Below are 19,444 nucleotides of genomic sequence, written 5' to 3'. Positions count from 1 at the left end.
CACAGGCCCAATCTGACAGATATGTCCTTCACAACTGGACAGCTCAATCATTAGTGGTACTACTGAGCCAATCTTGGTGACGGACATTGAAGTCCCCCACCCAGAGTAAATTCTGTGCCTTGGCTACTTACTCTCAGTGCTTCTTCCAAGTGGTTTTCGGTATGCAGGAGCACTGATTCATCAACTGAGGGGGTTTGGGGGCAGGTAGGTGCTAATCAGCAGGCAGGGTTCCTTGTCCATGTTTGACCTGATGTCATGAGTCAGTGTTGAGGACTTATAGGGCAACTCCCTCTTGACTGTATACCACTTTGCCACCACCCAGGGATGGTGATGGAGGTGTCTGGGACATTGGCTGTAAGGTATGATTTGGTCAGAAGGACCATGTCAGGCTGTTGCTTGACTAGTCTGTGGGACAGCTCTCCCAATTTTGGCACAAGTCCCCAGATGTTGGTAAGGAGGACTTGGCAGGGTTGACTGGCCAGGGTGTACAGTTGTCATTTCCGATGGTTAGGTCGATGTTGGGTGGTCCGTCCTGTTTTATTCTTTTTCAACCTCTCTGTACTGCTTTGAGAAAACTAAGTGGCTTGCTAAGCCATTTCAGAGGGCCATTAAGAGTCAACCACATTGCTGTGGGACTAGAGTCATATGTAGGCCAGACCAAGTAAGGGCAACAGATTTCCTTTCCTAAAGGACATTCGTGAACCAGATGGGTTTTTACAACAATCCAGTAGTTTTGTAATCACCATTACGGAAGGTAGCTTTTGATTCCAAATGTATTAATTAATTGAATTTAAATTCCACCAGCTGCCATGGTGGGATTTTAACTTGTGTCTCCAGAGCATTAGCCAGGGCCTCTGGATTACTAGTCTAATAACATTACCACTGCACCACCTGCAAGTTCGCCTCGAAGTTACATATCATCCTGACTTACAAATATATCACCGTTCCTTCACTGTCACTGCATCAAAATCCAGGAACTCCCTCCCTTTACGGTTCTATGGGTGTACCGACACCACAAGGAATGCAGGTTCATCACCACCTTCTCAAGGGTAATTAGTGATGGGCATTAAATACTGACCTTGCCAGCGACACTGAGATCCCATGAACGAATAGGATAAGTTCAGTAAATCTCCTTGTGTTTTTGTAACAGGTGTACTGAGATTTGAGGTTTATAAATGTAACCTGTTTCTGTTTCAGTTTACTGATCTCAGTGGCATGTCTCCAGTAAACATGGATAAAGGTAAGTGGATGATATACAAATATTTCCTGATTCTCACACCACTAATGTCAACTTTGTGCTTTTTTGTTTGAAAATGTCATACTTCACAACTGTTACCCTTTGAAAATCTACATGCAGTTGCATATTTTACAAACTTTAGGCATTAAAACACTGCCCCATTTCTGTGATTGATATACATGAAAAAGCAACAGCATAAAGGAATTATAAATATAATAGACTAACAACTATGATTTACAGTTCTTTTACAAGTGTGAAATGCTCATAACTCACAAGTACCATTAGCACAATTTGTAACAATTGTTCTTACATGTAAAGGAACTGAAGTAGTGTGGTAGTTGTGTCCTTTTTATTTCATCCTTTCGGTATCTTAGTCCAGTGATTACTTTGATACTATTGTCAGAGCTGATTTAGATTACCTGATCTATACATCAGCTGATCCGTATCCATGATGTATTTATTACTTAACTGTTTCTTCACTGTTAATTGTTTATTTAATTCTATTATTGATGCATTTTCAAAGACATTCAGGAATGTAGCATATGTGATGTTTCTTGATTCAATGGATGATTGTCATGCTGTATATACACTGGATACTGGCATAAAATCAGAATGATACAGCACAGAAGGAGGCCATTTGGCTCATCGTGCCTGTGCCAGAAGTTTGGAAGAGTTATCCAAATAATCCCACTCCCCTGCTCTTTTCCAATAGCCCTGCAAATCTTTCCACGTCAAACATGTACCCAATTTCCATTTGAAAATTCCAGATGGCAACAACATGCTGCGTTTATAACAAAAATCCTCTAGTCACCTCTGATTCCTTTGCCATTTACCTTAACTCGATGCCAAAACCCTTCATGATTTTGAACACCTCTATCAAATCTTCCCTTAACCTTCTCTGCTCACCAGTCGTTGAAAGTAAGCATGCAGGTTAAGCAGGCAGTTAAGAAGGCAGATGGTATGTTGGCCTTCATAGCGAGAGGATTCGAGTACAGGAGCAAGGATGTCTTGCTGCAATTATACAAGGCCTTGGTGAGACCACATCTGGACTATTGTGTGCAGTTTTGGTCTCCTTATCTGAGGAAGGATGTTCTTGCTATGGAGGGAGTGCCGTGAAGGTTCACCAGACTGATTCCTGAGATGGCAGGACTGACGTATGAAGAGAGAAGGGGTCGATTAGGCTTGTATTCGCTAGAGTTTAGAAGAATGAGAGGGGATCTCATAGAAACCTACAAAATTCTAACAGGACTGGACAGACTAGATGCAGGAAGGATGTTCCCGATGGCGGGGGAGTCCAGGGCCAGGGGTCACAGTCTAAGAATAAGGGGTCAGCCATTTAGGACTGAGATGAAGAGAGATTTCTTCACCCTGAGAGTGGTGAACCTGTGGAATTCTCTACCACGGAAAGCAGTTGAGGCCAAATCATTAAATATATTCAAGAAAGAGTTAGGTATCGTTCTGAGGGCTAAAGGGATCGAGGGATACGGGGAGAAAGCGGGAACAGGTTGCTGAGTTTGGATGATCAGCCATGATCATATTGAATGGTGAAGCAGGCTCGAAGGGCAGAATGGCCTACTCCTGCTCCTATTTTTCTATGTTTCTCTAGCTTCTCCACATAACTGAAGTCTTTCATTTCTGGTACCATTTTAGTAAATGTCCACTGCACCTTCTCGAAGGCTTTGACATCCATCCTAAATTGTGGTGCCCAGAATTTACCACAGTACACCAGCTGGGGACTAACCAATGTTTTAGGAAGGCACAGTATAACTTCCTTTTGTAATCTATGCCTCGATTTATAAAGCCAAGGATCCCGTATGCCTTTTAATAGCCTTCTCAACTTGTCCTGCCACCTTCAATGACTTGTGCAGGAACACTAGAATTGCCAACTGTGGTTTATAGAATCTTACTGTCTGAGGCTGAACCAAAGTGTTCACAACCTGATGTCATATTTGACCCTGTGATGAGCTTCCGCCCACATATCCACGTGATCACTAAGATTAAAAACAGGAGGTTAGAAACAGGAGAGGAGAGGTCACCGTGTTGGGAGTTTTCTATAGACCTCCGAATAGTTCCAGAGATGTAGAGGAAAGGATAGCGAAGATGATTCTCGACAGGAGCGAGAGTAACAGGGTAGTTGTTATGGGGGACTTTAACTTTCCAAATATTGACTGGAAATACTATAGTTCGAGTACTTTAGATGGGTCAGTTTTTGTCCAGTGTGTGCAGGAGGGTTTTCTGACACAGTATGTAGACAGGCCAACCAGGGGCGATGCCACATTGGATTTGGTACTGGGTAATGAACCCGGCCAGGTGTTAGATTTAGATGTAGGTGAGCACTTTGGTGATAGTGATCACAATTCGGTTAGGTTTACCTTAGCGATGGGCAGGGACAGGTATATACCGCAGGGCAAGAATTATAGCTGGGGGAAAGGAAATTATGATGCGATTAGGCAAGATTTAGGATGCATAGGGTGGGAAAGGAAACTGCAGGGGATGGGCACAATCAAAATGTGGAGCTTATTCAAGGAGCAGCTACTGCGTGTCCTTGATAAGTATGTACCTGTCAGGCAGGGAGGAAGTTGTCGAGCGAGGGAGCCGTGGTTTACTAAAGAAGTTGAAGCGCTTGTCAAGAGGAAGAAGAAGGCTTATGTTAGGATGAGACATGAAGGCTCAGTTAGGGCGCTTGAGAGTTACAAGCTAGCCAGGAAGGATCTAAAGGGAGAGCTAAGAAGAGCGAGGAGAGGACACGAGAAGTCATTGGCGGATAGGATCAAGGAAAACCCTAAGGCTTTCTATAGGTATATCAGGAATAAAAGAATGACTAGAGTTAGATTAGGGCCAATCAAGGATAGTAGTGGGAAGTTGTGTGTGGAATCAGAGGAGATAGGGGAAGCGTTAAATGAATATTTTTCGTCAGTATTTACAGTAGAGAAAGAAAATGTTGTCAAGGAGAATACTGAAATACAGACTACTAGGCTAGATGGGATTGAGGTTCACAAGGAGGAGGTGTTAGCAATTTTGGAAAGTGTGAAAATAGATAAGTCCCCTGGGCCAGATGGGATTTATCCTAGGATTCTCTGGGAAGCCAGGGAGGAGATTGCAGAGCCTTTGTCCTTGATCTTTATGTCGTCATTGTCGACAGGAATAGTGCCGGAAGACTGGAGGATAGCAAATGTTGTCCCCTTGTTCAAGAAGGGGAGTAGAGACAGCCCTTGTAATTATAGACCTGTGAGCCTTACTTCGGTTGTGGGTAAAATGTTGGAAAAGGTTATAAGAGATAGGATTTATAATCATCTTGAAAAGAATAAGTTCATTAGCGATAGTCAGCACGGTTTTGTGAAGGGTAGGTCATGCCTCACAAACCTTACTGAGTTTTTCGAGAAGGTGACCAAACAGGTGGATGAGGGTAAAGCCGTGGATGTGGTGTATATGGATTTCAGTAAGGCGTTTGATAAGGTTCCCCACGGTAGGCTATTGCAGAAAATACGGAAGTATGGGATTGAAGGTGATTTAGAGCTTTGGATCAGAAATTGGCTAGCTGAAAGAAGACAGAGGGTGGTGATTGATGGCAAATGTTCATCCTGGAGTTTAGTTAATAGTGGTGTACCGCGAGGATCTGTTTTGGGGCCACTGCTGTTTGTCATTTTTATAAATGACCTGGATGAGGGTGTAGAAGGGTGGGTTAGTAAATTTGCGGATGACACGAAGGTCGGTGGAGTTGTGGATAGTGCAGAAGGATGTTGTAGGTTACAGAGGGACATAGATAGGCTGCAGAGCTGGGCTGAGAGATGGCAAATGGAGTTTAATGCGGAAAATTGTGAGGTGATTCACTTTGGAAGGAGTAACAGGAATGCAGAGTACTGGGCTAATGGGAAGATTCTTGGTAGTGTAGATGAGCAGAGAGATCTTGGTGTCCAGGTACATAAATCCCTGAAAGTTGCTCCCCAGGTTAATAGGGCTGTTAAGAAGGCATATGGTGTGTTAGCTTTTATTAGTAGGGGGATTGAGTTTCGGAGCCACGAGGTCATGCTGCAGCTGTACAAAACTCTGGTGCGGCCGCACCTGGAGTATTGCGTGCAGTTCTGGTCACCGCATTATAGGAAGGATGTGGAAGCTTTGGAAAGGGTGCAGTGGAGATTTACTAGGATGTTGCCTGGCATGGAGGGAAGGTCTTACGAGGAAAGGCTGAGGGACTTGAGGTTGTTTTCGTTAGAGAGAAGGAGGAGGAGAGGTGACTTAATAGAGACATATAAGATAATCAGAGGGTTAGATAGGGTGGATAGTGAGAGTCTTTTTCCTCGGATGGTGATGGCAAACACGAGGGGACATAGCTTTAAGTTGAGGGGTGATAGATATAGGACAGATGTCAGAGGTAGTTTCTTTACTCAGAGAGTAGTAGGGGCGTGGAACGCCCTGCCTGCAACAGTAGTAGACTCACCAACTTTAAGGGCATTTAAGTGGTCATTGGATAGACATATGGATGAAAATGGAATAGTGTAGGTCAGATGGTTTCACAGGTCGGCGCAACATCGAGGGCCGAAGGGCCTTTACTGCGCTGTAATGTTCTATGTTCTATAGCCTACCTCCGTAACATCACCTGTCTGCGCCCCTACTTCAGTTCATCTGCAGCTGAAACCCTCATCCACGCCTTAGTTACCTCTAGTCTTGACTATTCTAACGCACTCCTGGCCAGCCTCCCACATTCTCGATCATGGACATGGTGGGCCAAATGGTCTCCTTCCAAGCCCTAAATGTTTCTATGTTCCACCCTCCGTAAACTTGAAGTCATCCAATACTTACCTCCCATGCCTTAACTCGCACCAAGTCCCATTCACCCATCACCCTTGTGATCGCTGACCTATATTGGCTCCTAGATAAGCAACACCTCATTTTCATCCTTGTTTTCAAATCCCACCTTGGCCTCGCCCCTCCCTAATCTCTTCCAGTTGCCCAACCCACCAAGGTATCTGCACTCCTCAAATTCTGGCTCCTTGAGAATCCCCGATTCTAATTTTTCAACATTGGTGGTGTGCCTTCAGCTACCAAGGCCCTTAGCTCTGAAATTCCCTCCCCAAACCTCTCCGCCTCTCTTTCCTCCTTTAAGGTGCCACGACATAAATACACATAGTTGTTGTCGTTGTTAAAACCTATCTCTTAGAACAAGCTTTTGGTCATCTGCCTAATATTTTATGTAGCTCAGTGTCATATTTTGCTTTATAACACTCCTGTGAAGCACCTCAGGATGTTTTATTATGTTAAAGGCACTATATAAATACAAGTCATTGTACAGCACAGTAGGAGGCCATTTGGCTTATCATGCCTGTAATAGCTCTTTTGAAAGAGCTGTCAAATTTAGTCTAAGCTTTTCCCCCATAACTCTGCAAATTTGTGCTCTTCAAGTACATAGAAACATAGAAGAAAATAGGAGCTGGAGTAGGCCATTCGGCCCTTTGAGCCTGCTCCACCATTCATTATGATCATGGCTGCCTTTTAAAAGTTCTTATGGAATCTGATACTACCACCTTTTCAGGTAGCGTGTTCCAGTTCATAACAATGTTAAGAAATTTCTCCTTATTTCCGCTCAGGTTCTTCTGCCAATTATCTTAAATCTATGACCTCTGGTTACCAACCCACTTGCCAGAGGAAATAGTTTCTCCCTACTTGCACTATTAAAATGCTTCATAATTTTGAGTACATCTATTAGTTCCCCCCTTAACCTTCTCTGCTGTAAGGAGAACAATCCTAACATCTCCAATCTCACCACATAACTAAGGACCTTCATCCCTAGTATCATCCTGATAACCTCCACTGTAGCCCCTCCAGGGCCTTGACATTATTCCTAAAGTGTGGTGCCCAGAATTGTTCACAATAGCCCAGCTGTGGCGAAACCAGAGATTTGTAAGGTTTAGTATTCAATGCCTTTACTTGCAAAGCCAAGTCTCCCATACACTTTCTTAACTGCCATATCAATTTGCACTGCCACCTTCAGAATTTGTGAATGTGCACCCCCAGGTCCTTCTGTTTCCCTCAACCACCACCCCCCCCCCCTCAAAATAACACCATTTAGATTATACTGCCTCTCCACATTATTTCTCGCAAAGTGCAACACTTCACACTTATCTGCATTAAATTGCATCTGCCCATTTTACCAGTCTGTACTATCATTCTCACTACTTACTGGGATGAATTTTATTAGCGTGCCACGCTCTGCGGCGGCGCGCTTTGAACTCGGCAGCCTTCCGACACGGAAGTGCCACCACCAAGCCCCCGCAATATTACGCACGGGGGCTCATTTAAATAGAGGGAGCGGCCGCCACATCCCTGGCAACGGCGTCCGGCACCAGCGCGCAGGCGCTGTGCCATTTTTAAAGGGCTTCAAGCCCTTCAGTAACATTTTAATATTTAAAGGTCCCGGTCTCTGGGAAATAAAAATAAACTTTTATTTCGACTCGAAATCCCTTCTCCTACCCCCAATGGGTAATTTATATATAAATGGCCCTCTCGCCCATAATAGACTTTTATGATCTCCTGAACTTCCCCCCCGAAATTTGTTCCCTTTGACCCTCAACCTCTTCCCACCATCCCCACAGCCAATAAAAATTGTTTTCCCCACTCCCCCACCCCTCCTGCCCTGAAAATTTTATTCCTCCCCCCTCCCCACCTGGTTCTCACCTTGGAACTCCGTATGGATGTTCCAAAGGCGCGGGAGGTGCGATCGGCGGCCTTAAAATCGGCGTGGGACGATCGCTGGCAGCAGGTTAGTTCATTTACATCTAATTTATGTTAATTTAAATATTTAAATGAAAGCCTCGCCACTTGGCGTCAGGGGGGACGCACCAAGGTCCTCCCGCCACCAGAAATATGCGGCGGGCCCTTCTCGACGTCGGGGGTCGAGGCGAGCCTCTCCCCGCAGAATTTTATGGGCACCACACCACAACCGACGGCGCGAGGGGCTGGTAAAAATTCAGCCCACTCTGTTTCCAAGTTTTGTATCGTGTGCAGTCTTCAAAGTTGTACTCCCTATACTCAAGTCCAGGTCATTTATAGAAAACAAGAAAAGCAGTGGTCCTGATACTGGCGCATAGTGGACCCGGCAGCATACTTCTCTTCAGTCAGAAAAACATCTGTTCACCACAACTCTCTGCCTCCTATTTCTTAGCCAATTTTGTACCCAAATTAACACTGTCCCTGTAATACTATGTGCTCCTATTTTCTGAATAAGTTATGAGGTACTTTATCAAATGCCTTTTGAAAGTCCACTGCCTACATTAACCTTCTGTTACTTTGTTGAAGAACTCAATTGGGTTAAGTCAGACACGATTTGTTTTTAACAAATCCATGCCGGCTGTCCTTCCTTAACTCAAGATTCTCCAAGTGAGAATTAAAATTGTCCTTGACAATTGTCACTAGTACATTTCCCACCGCTACTGATTGACCTGTAGTTACCTCGTTTATCCCCCAGTCCTCTGACACTACTCCCGCATCCAAGGAGGATTGAAGGATTGTGGTCAGATCGTCAGCTATCACCACCCTAGCTTCCCTCAGCAACTAGAATGCATCCCATCTGGACTGGTAATTTTCTATCTTTGAATGATTCCAACTAATTTAGCACCTCCATTGTATCTATTTTATCCTATACAATATCTCTATTCCCCCCTCTTCTATTACAATATTAAATTCATCCTCTTTAGTGAAATGTTACATCCCTGTTCAAAAAAGAGAAGAGGGATAAACCTTCTTCCTGTCCCACTGACTGCTTCCTGCACTGGATCATTGGACGCTGACAATGGATCGGCCACCATCTGCCCTCTCTGCATCTCCCTCCAAAATGTACATTCACTTGCAAACAAGGCCTGTGCCATCCATGAATTTATTATAGATGATTACATCAACATCATGGCCTTGGCTGAGACATGGCTGAGGGGGTGATGATACCTTTCCTCCTAGCAAAGCTCACCCATCTGGCTTCCACCACTTGCTCTGCCCAAACCACCAGGGTGGTCGTGTAGCCCTTGCCTCTAAATCACATGTTGGTCTGTCTGTCTACTGCTTTGGAAACCTCTCCTTTGAGCATCTCACCTCGCATTTAAAGTCCTTGTTCTGTACCGGCACCTAAGTATCATACCAAGTTTCTCATTGAAATATCTCCTTTCTTCCTCAGCCTCTGTACTGAGCTGCTTCTCATGCTCAGTGATTTCAACCCCATCTTAACTCCTTGTACTAGCCCTCCTCTGATTTCACTGCTCCCATTTCTTCTCTCAATCTCTCCCTCCTTATAAAGTCTCTTATCCATATTCATGCCCGCCCCTCGAATCATCATCTCACGTTGCCTTGCTATCACTTTGTAACGATCACATATAAGGCCATCTCTAATCATTTCCTTGTATCGTTCTCCACCCACATCCCACTCCCTTCTCCCAACCCCACTTCCTCCTGTTTCCGCACCTGGAAAAAACTCTCCCTCAAGTCACTTATCACTGTACTTTTAAATTCCCAACTATCTAAACTTTGGTCCTCCATCCGTGACATTTCTACAGTTACCGATCTACTAAATCACACCCCTTCCTCCACCTTTGATGCCCTTGACCCGATTAAAACCATTACTCTCTTTCTCACCCTAGTCATTCTCAATACATCCCTCAGCTCCCTTAAGTTCAAGAGACACAGATTTGAACATCTATGCTGGACAACTGGTTTAACCATCCATCACCAAGTCTTGTTGGCCACATAAATAAATATTGGGTCCTGCTCTCCATTGCCAAAATTGCTCACTATCCAAAGCTCAACCGGAACACATAGGTTTCTCTTTTCACACATTTCTCTTTTCCACCAGCTTCTTAACTGTCTTCTTAAACCACCATCCCATGCTACCTCCACCCTCACCTCCAATAACAAGTGCAAGGAGCTCATGGATTGTTTTGTCACAAGGATCATGACTATCCATTTATCTGCCTCTGCCATTTCCCTCCCTTACCCTAGCCCACTAGGCCAAACTTCCCCGAATGTTCTATCCCTGAACTCACATCTTTCTCTAGATTCTATCCCACCTCTTGCCCTGCTTGCTCTGAGCTTATCTTGTCCATGAGACCCACCTCCTGCTCCCTCGACCCTATTCCCATCAAACTCTTTACCATCCAACTTCCCTTCCTGGCCCACATGTTAGCTGATGTTAACAGTTTCCTCTCCTCAGGTACTGTCCCCCTCCCTTCCCTTCAAATTTTCTGTCATCACCCCTCTCCTCAAAATACCCATTCTCTGTCCTTGCATATTACCGCCCCATCTCAAACCTCCCTTGTCTCTCCCAAGCCCTCGAATCTGTGTCTATCTTTCCCACAATTCCATGTTTGAATCCCTCCAATCAGGTTTCTGCCCCCGCTACAGTACTGAATAATCACAAAAGACATTTTATGTGACTGTGACCATGGTAAGTAACCCTCCTCATGCTTCTCAAATTCTTTGCACGCAGCCTTCGATACAGTTGATCATGCCATCCTCCTTCAACACCTCTCCTCTGTCATCCACTGGGTGGAACTGCCCTTACCTGGTTCCATTTTTGGCTATCAAATCATAGCCAGCGAATCACCTGCAGTGGCTTCTCTTCCCGCTCCCGTACCATTACCTCTGGACTAATGATCTATCCTTGGCCCCTTGCAATTCCTCATCTCCATGCTGCCCTTGATAAAATCATCCAAAAACATAACATCAAGTTCCACATGTACACTCAGCTCTTTCTCACCACCATCTCTCTTGACCCCTCCACCATCCCTAATTTGTCACAATTCTTGTCCAACATCCAGTATTGGATGAGCAGAAATTTCCTCCAACTAAATATTGGGAAGACTGAAGCTATTGTTTTTGGTCCCTCTGACACACTCCATTCCCTGACCACCATTTCCATCCCTCCCCCTGTCAACTGTCTGAAGCTGAACCAGACTTGGTGTTGTGTTTGACCCTGAGTTGAGCTTTTGACCAAATATCTGATTCATCACCAAGGCAGTGGCGCAGTGGTTAGCACCGCAGCCTCACAGCTCCAGAAACCCGGGTTCGATTCTGCGTACTGCCTGTGTAGAGTTTGCAAGTTCTCCCTGTGACTGCGTGGGTTTCCGCCGGGTGCTCCGGTTTCCTCCCACAGCCAAAGACTTGCAGGTTGATAGGTAAATTGGCCATTATAAATTGCCCCTACTGTAGGTAGGTGGTAGGAGAATAGTGGGGACATGGTAGGGAATATGGGATTAATGTAAGATTAGTATAAATGGGTGGTTGTTGGTCAGCACAGACTCGGTGGGCCGAAGGGCCTGTTTCAGTGCTCTATGACTATGACTTTCACCTCCGAAACATCGACCGACTCTGACCCTGCTTCAGCTGATCTGCATAAACATGTGCTCATCCAAAATTCTGCCCGTAACTTAACTTGTGCCAAGTTTCATTCACCCATCACCCCTGTGATTGCTGACCTACTCTGGCTCCTGATCTAACAACACCTCAATTTTAAAATTCTCATTCTTCTTTTGAAATCTCTCCCTGGTCTTACTCTTCCCGATCTCAGTAACCTCCTCCAGCCCTACAAGCCCTCTCAGTCATTCCCTGTGCCTCCACAAAGAGATTTCCATTTTGTCACTAATCAACCCCAGCATTCCTTTAATTAACCTTTTTTATGTTTATAAAAGCCTTTGGGGTTCCCTTCTATGTTACCTGCTAATCTTTTCTCATACTCACTCTTTACCCTTTTTGACTTTCCCCCTGCACTTTTTCGATTGTATTCCGTAGAGCTAAAGGAAACCTCCTTTTCCTGTTTATTTTAACCTCTATTTCCTTTGTCATCCAGGGACCCCCAGCTTTGGATGCCACATCTATCTTCCTTTTGGGAATATGCATGGTTTGTACCTGAACAACCTCTGCTTTGAAGGTCTGCCATTGCTCATTTACTGTTGGTCTGGCCAGTCATTTTTTCTACTCCACCTGTGCTAGATTCCTTCTCAAATCACCAAAAATGGCACTCTTTCAATTATGTATGTTCACCTTTCATTTTTCTTTGTCTCCTTCCATAACTACTTTTAAAGCTAATTATATTATGATCATTATGATCCAGATGTTGTCCCACTGAAGTACACGCCACTTTCCTTAACCCCATAGGATAAATCCAGCACTGCTTCATTTCTCATTGGGCTAGAAACATATAAAGGAAGTTCTCCTTTTAGAGGCATTTCTGGAGGTTTGATCACATGACATTCTAACCATGTGATGCCTGATCACCTGGCATCTGATCATGTGAATTTGTTTACATGACTTCAAAAATGTAATTGCACTTATCTTATTAAAGTTGCGTCCCCTGTAGTTGAGTATTTTTGCTCGTGGTTTCATGCCAGCAGTTGTTATGCAACAAGTTCCAAGAATCAGGAGGCCAAGAGGGAAAACCCAAGGGCTGGAAAGGGGGGAAATCTGAGGCAAGGGAAGAAGGGAACTTGAGGCCAGGGCAGAGGGGAAACTGAGGAATCTCCCCATTTCAGAAACCTCCCTTGAATTCAGAGCCAACCCCAGCACCATAACCCCCCCCACCGTGGCCCCCTCCTACCAATTTCAGAGCACCACTCCAGATTTCAGAGCCCTTCCCAGATGCTGAGAATACCCAATGGATGTGATCCACCTCCCCCACCAAGTGCTGAACCTAAACCTTCCTGATTCCTAACTCTCCAGCCTCCTCCATGCAATCGTGACTCTCTGCGGGTGATGTCATCGAGCCAGAGGCTTCTATAACAGCAGCCAGCGACATCACAAAATGGGTGGGGGTGCACAGCAGTGGGAATTTTAACGCTGAATCTCCTGTGCTGCTGGAGACATAAGACTCTGCATAAGAACATAAGAGAACATAGGAAATAGGAGCAGGAGTACACCATATAGCTCCCTCAAACCTGCTCTGCCATTCAATACGATCATTGTTGCTCTTCTGCCTCAATTCCACTTTCCTGCCATTCACCTGAGAGATCAAAAATCTATTTATTCCAATCTCGAAAATACTCTATGATGGAGCATCCACAACTCTCTGGGATAGAGAATCCCAAAGATTCACAACCTTCTGAGTGAAGAAATTTCTCCTCATCTCAGTCCTAAGTGATCGACCCCTTATCCTGAGACTGCCCCCATGTCCTACATTCCCCAGCTGGGGGAAACAATGGGAAGAATGTTATCCTGGCGGCAGGGGTCTCGCTATCCGGAGAAACCGACACCGAGATCCCCATGTCACCTCTTTTCTGGAAGGCCCGCCGAGTTTAGTGACAATCAAGCACTTAAGTGGACAGCGGTGGGCCTTCCACAGGATCTAGGACCCTGTCTCCAGATGTCCCACCCTTGGAGAGCTGCCGGCCAATCAGAGGCCTCTAAGGAGGCAGTGGCTGCTGCTGGCGATGACTGTCCTGGAGGCTGAGGATTGTGGCTGAACCCAGCCCTCAGGTAGGTCAGTGGGGGCGGGGTCTCGCAGCCCCCCACCCTTCCTGATGACTGGTCCCTCGTTCAGGCACTAAGTGCCTTTTAACGAGGGCCCTTCCCCACCGGAGCCAGGAAGCAGTCCGCCTGGTTTTCCATGCCATGCTTCCCGTGCAGCGACAGGGCCAACCGCCGTACAGCTAATTGCGGTTGCGATGGGAAGAGGCTATTAATTAAGCGTTAGTTGCCCAGTTAAGGGCCTCAATTGGCGGCAGGGTGGGAAGGCCGTTCATAGGCCTTTCCGCCCCAGTCTAAATTTTGGCGGAGGCGGGATGATGGCGGAAACCGCTCTCCCTGCCAACATCCCACCTGATTTTATGCTGTCCCCACCTCCAAACCCGCCGCAGGGGAGAGCATAAAATTCTCCCCAATGTCTCAGTGTCTACCCTGTCAGACCCCTTCAGAATCTTCTATGTTTCAATGAGATCACCTCTCATTCTTCTAAACTCCGGAGAGCCTCTCATTACAGGACAACCCTGTCATTCCAGGAACCATTCTAGATTCTGTATTCTATGAAGTATGCTCTAACTTTCAAATCTGCGCTATCTGATGTAACATGCTTCAACAGTGGTGTCCTTGTGTTATAATACATATACTAAGTATCTTGTATTTTTCGTTTCTCTCTGAAGATGAAGGAAGTGAAGTTGACAGTGAAATGGATGATGAATTGGAAGATTCTGGAGAACCACCATTCAAAAGGGAAAAAATAGACCTGAACCAGACCTTACAAGGTGTCTGTGTTGCACCATCTCTCAACAGCAACATGCAGCAGGACCCTCTGATCCCACTTCATGCTGATCAAATCATTACAAGTGTGGCTAGTGCCAGGCACTGCAGCACTGCCGGAAACACATACACGGCAGTCTAAACAATAGCTTGACCGTTCATTAATTATGCTTCTTTTCTTTACATCAAGCCTGAAGTCTGACTGTGTTGTGGCTTCAGCTATTGAGATGACACATATGCTATGCTGAATGTTACTCTCATACACTAACTGGGTGTATATAGGTTTTTTAGATTTTTTTTAGTCCCATTTTGATCATGTTGACTAAAGGGGATCCTCTGTAGTCATGGCAATTGTAATTATGATGAACGTCTAAGAGTATAAGTTGTTTTGCTCAGTTCAGTTTTTGATTGAAAATATATTCTTATACACACTTCAGGACAGGATATACTCACTTGACAGCAGAAGTACCTAAAGGTCAGGGCTAGAATTCAACAATATCCTGTTAGCTCACTGCTAATTTTACCTTTGTTTTGGTTTGATTCTGTTTCAGTGGGATCCAGGAGTGATATTTTTGCTGCATTGTTTGAATGCACTTAGATAAGTTACAATAGGATAAAACTTACTTATAATACTTTTAGGTGGTTCCATCTTTCATGCATAATGTGCATTTTAAAAATAACTTAAGTCAAACCTAGTAACAAATGAATATTGGTTACATTTTGGGTTGGAGGTGTGGCATGGTAATCATCAACAGTATTCTTGACCAAAGTGTTTGCTTAAGTAACAATTCTTGTGCCTCACCACCATTAATGCCTCAGATTTCTAGTAATTTCGCTGTTACCTCAAAGATTATTACAACTACATTCTATTCATTTATGACCAGAGCACCTAAAATCCTCAATGTGCATTATTTCAACTTGTTTTTGTCCATGTTTTTCCAGGAGTTGGTTTTACGTTGCACACAATTTGTCACAAAATTGAAAGTTTCCTTTCAAAAGTTGCATGCAGAAAATAACCTTTCTGCCATTTGTCACAGTCACTGATCTGAGCAAGAAATTGGGTTGTTATACTGGATTCTAGCCACGAAGCAGTTAATTTCAGCATATTGATGTGCTCTAAGCTTTGACCACAAATATTTGACTGTTACACACAGAGGAATCTAATTTTTCTGTTTCAAATTATTGGGCCATACTTCTGCTGTTGAACGATTTTGGAATGTAGATTGATGGTTGAAGTTGAAAGCTTGAGATGGGAGGCAGCGTTCATTGTTACTAGTCTCCTAAAACTGTACTGTATTTAAAACTTGTCAAAATCCAAAATCTATTCAATTCTTTTAAACAACCTCCAACCTTTGCAGAAGGTTCAATGGAGTACCCTTTGAAACATCAATGTTTTGAATGCTACTGATTTGCATAGTAGTGCAGCCATATTTAGTAACTAGATTAGTTTAATAAAAAGTTTTTTTGAAAAAAGTGTTGATAATCAAGGCTGCAGTATGTGATAAAATATGTTGCATTTGTTTCAGTTGTGATTCTACTTTCCAGATTGGGTCTTGTTAGACCAACAAAAGTATACTGTTTCATTGAAGTCCAGTGTACCTGTGAATAATGTTAGGACAGACAGGAATCATTCATTATGAATCGATTTGTCTGTTCCATCTGTTTTGCTGTAATGTCTTTAGCTGCTATGATAGGACTTTTTACAAGGGGTTGACCAATACTACCTGTTGCCAGTACTTTGAGTTTTTCATTGGCTGACACAAATATACATGCCAGTTTTTTCTATAAAATAAAACTTAGATTTCAAATAATTTTGACTTCAATATTGAGGAATTGGACTGAAATTTTAAACACAGGAAGTTTTAAGCATGGATAGGCACAGGAATCTGGTTTTGTGAAAATTCTAATTACATATATTTTTTAATTTGTGTAAAACTAGCATGATTGCTGATTAAGTACTGTGGTATCCTAGCTGATTCCAGTGGCTGTATTAGCCAACTCCTCAGTGTAACTACAGAACACAAGGAATGTAGCACTCAGCATAGTCTTGGCAGCTTTACATTAAGTTTTCTGTGTGTTCTATGTGGTTGTCAAAGATGACTAGACCAAAAGTACTGTAGCTGGCACACCTCACACATACTCATCAATTCTGTAGGAACAGACTTGGTAGGCAGTTAAATGCCGCTTCAGGAATGTACGTCAGGGATTACTGTACCTCGGCTATTACACAGTGCCTTAAACAGTTATGGAGAGAGTTAATTTTTGTAGTTCAGCAAGGTGTGCCTGCTGTTTTTCTACTACCCACAGGGGAAGCTATGGAATGGAAGCTAGAGTGACGATTCTTAGTTAGAAACCTATGTCTTTTTCTTACACTAAGAATGAGTATATTTGTCTTATAAAATCATGTGGAATAAGTAAGTATATACATAAATCTGGACTTGTGGTACTTTTCAATTGCTTAAGACGGAGCATACAGTGTCTGAGGATTGTGGAAATCCAGAAGTCACCAATTAATACAAAATTATTGACTTATTTTTGGCACACACTCTAAAGAAAAACAATTTCTAAACATCTAATGACAAAGGCAATGCACACATTTTTCTCTCATATAATTGCTTAAAATTTAATGGGACTCTCAATATATTCTCTACAAATTGTGAACATGAATCCTGAAGAGATGGAAGTGCAGTTTGTGAATGCTCACTCCTCCAATTAAACATATTGTAGCCAATCCCCTATGATACTATAAATGTTTTCATAAATTCCTGTCTCAATTTGTGAAAATAAGTAGTTTTTTTCGGAGGGGAGCAGAATGGAAATCATCAGTAATCAAACTTTCTGTTGTGGTTTTGGGAAAACCTGCTCTATGATGAGTCTTTTTTTAAAAATTTAAGACAAAAGAAAACTGTCTTCTCGCAATGCACAATTATGTGTTTGTTTTCAAACAAGGTAATTTTTAGTGCTCTGACAGTGAGACAGACACACATACCATTAAATAAGATGGCAAATACATGACTGTAGATTCTGAAATGTGTTTCTTTAAACCAGTTGCGTTTTCAAACTTCCTTGAGGTTAAAATAAAAATTCTGAAGCACACTCCACTCCCACTCCTGAAAAAAAGTTATATTTTTTTTGAATTGCTGATATTAAAAAGATAGATATCTAATTGATAAACTTCAGGCAAAATAAACAAATTTAACATTTCAAATGTTTAAAGTCTCTGTATTCCTAAACCAAAAAAATGTGGAAAACATGGTTGTTTTGAAATAGTTTTGTCAAACTAACTAAATTAGGTTTAAACAAACATACTCATTCTTTTCAATGTCATTCATTATGATGCTGATCAGCACCAACAAACTTAAGGTCATTAGGCAGCTTCAGCTGCCCCTTTGGGAGAGGTTTTCCTTGATTCTGTTTTCTGTGCTTTAAAACCAAACATCAAAGGTTTGTTTTTACAACATATGCCAAGTCTTAATGGTATTGAAACAAATTTGGGGCACTTATTTCATAAACATTCTGATCCCTTTGATCTTCAAAAAAACAAACCTCATATTACCTATTTCTGTTTTATGTTAACATTCGCATACTGTTCTGGACCAAAATGTGTTTATATGGTGTATCTGGTGTGTTTGTAATGGTTAAGAAAAGCCTTCTATATATTTCTTATCTTTGTCCTTTTTTTTAGTGTTTGGGTTGTTGTGCTGCAGATATATTTGGATCGTAATGTGCAATTTAGGGGGTTATTGAGGGGGGTGGGGTTCATCTGTAGATCATGTCTTGACAATAAAATGTAGTTCTGTAGAACAGAACACACACTGCTCTGTTTAATCAATAGACTCCTTGAACATTGGTAGAAATGGGCATCTTACCTGGTATAAAAACTGGAATTGAAGCATGACCTTTATATTGAGTTTCAGTACTGATGGATAACGGTCCAGTGAATTGTTCTCATACGTGAAGGTATGCAATGAAAGCTCTGTGTTTTGGCAGTAGAAGTGCTTCTCAGTCTGCATGCCTTTCTATATGCTGCTAGATAGTGGTTTTTGTTTTGGTGCCAGTTGGGTAACCACATTTTAATTTTCTCGCACTTTTTCCTGCTTACACCATCACATTTCAAAGAGCCACTTACAGAGTGAATTATTTCAGCCTTTATTAAATATATATACATAAATTGAGTACAAATCCATTTAAGCCTTATTGTAGAAGTTACTAGTGTTCTTAAACTTTTGTTTTGCCAAACAATATGATGTGGAATACAGAAGCACTGAACATTTTAACATGCTGACACAGTTGTGGTGTTACTAATTATCACTTTGTTCAAATTTTAGCAAATGAAAGTAGCACCCAAAATTTTTGGTTGAGCTTGTTATTGGTAAAGTTCGGCTAATTTGGGTATAATTACAATTAATTTTATTTTTTAAATGTGTCATTTATAAAAACTCCATTGTTTTCATTTCTTGAGTAATTTTCTCTCCTGTTTTCATCCCTTTCTGTGTCACATGCACATACTTAACATTTTGCTGACCACGAACCTGTGGGTAACATGTGCTCAAGCCTTTGCTGATGGTGCTCTTCTAACCAATAGGAGATGTGCAAAAATGGCACTTTTTAACTCTCCCTCTGATATGCCATCCATTAACACTCCTACCCTTTAGATAGCTGATAGTGAGATCTCCCTTGCAGAGAATGGGATCAGTGGAGGAAGAGAATCCATTTCCCACTGTGCTGTTACCCAGCACAGCATTAATGGCTGTTCCACTCCTGCTTTTAGCATGGTAAAGTAAGTTTCTGTGATCAAAATTATCCTTGCAAGTTTTAATCAAAGATTCAGAGGCCAAATGCTTTGTATTGAAAAACGTTTACAGATACAGACTTTGGATTTAAGAAAAACATCACTTTACTGTTGACAAAATACAATGCCAAGTCTGCTTATTACCATCTGTTGATTTTCTGAACTTTGCTAGAAAAGGTGTTTTTTTGAAAACTAGCTATGTAGTTTCA

At 42.7% G+C, this 19,444-nt stretch overlaps 1 protein-coding gene across 17 annotated transcripts in view; it reads left to right on the top strand.

Annotated features, from left to right (window-relative positions):
- Positions 1-18,178, top strand: part of rfx3 (regulatory factor X, 3 (influences HLA class II expression)) — a 651,544-nt gene extending 633,366 nt beyond the window's left edge. For 16 of the 17 annotated variants that reach the window (XM_068030220.1, XM_068030223.1, XM_068030230.1 and 13 more), the window contains 2 exons: positions 1,198-1,240; positions 14,347-18,178. In XM_068030220.1, the coding sequence (XP_067886321.1) occupies positions 1,198-1,240; positions 14,347-14,585 (282 nt within the window). In that variant the 3' untranslated portion in view covers positions 14,586-18,178. The remainder of the gene's footprint in view (positions 1-1,197; positions 1,241-14,346) is intronic. The other variant, XM_068030231.1, reaches the window with a different exon arrangement.
- Positions 18,179-19,444: the final 1,266 nt, after the last annotated feature.

The sequence above is a fragment of the Heterodontus francisci genome, chromosome 4, assembly GCF_036365525.1.
Source record: "Heterodontus francisci isolate sHetFra1 chromosome 4, sHetFra1.hap1, whole genome shotgun sequence".
NCBI lineage: Eukaryota > Metazoa > Chordata > Chondrichthyes > Heterodontiformes > Heterodontidae > Heterodontus > Heterodontus francisci.
Note: the sequence above shows the minus strand (reverse complement) of the source record. Positions and strands in the feature narration are given on the sequence as shown.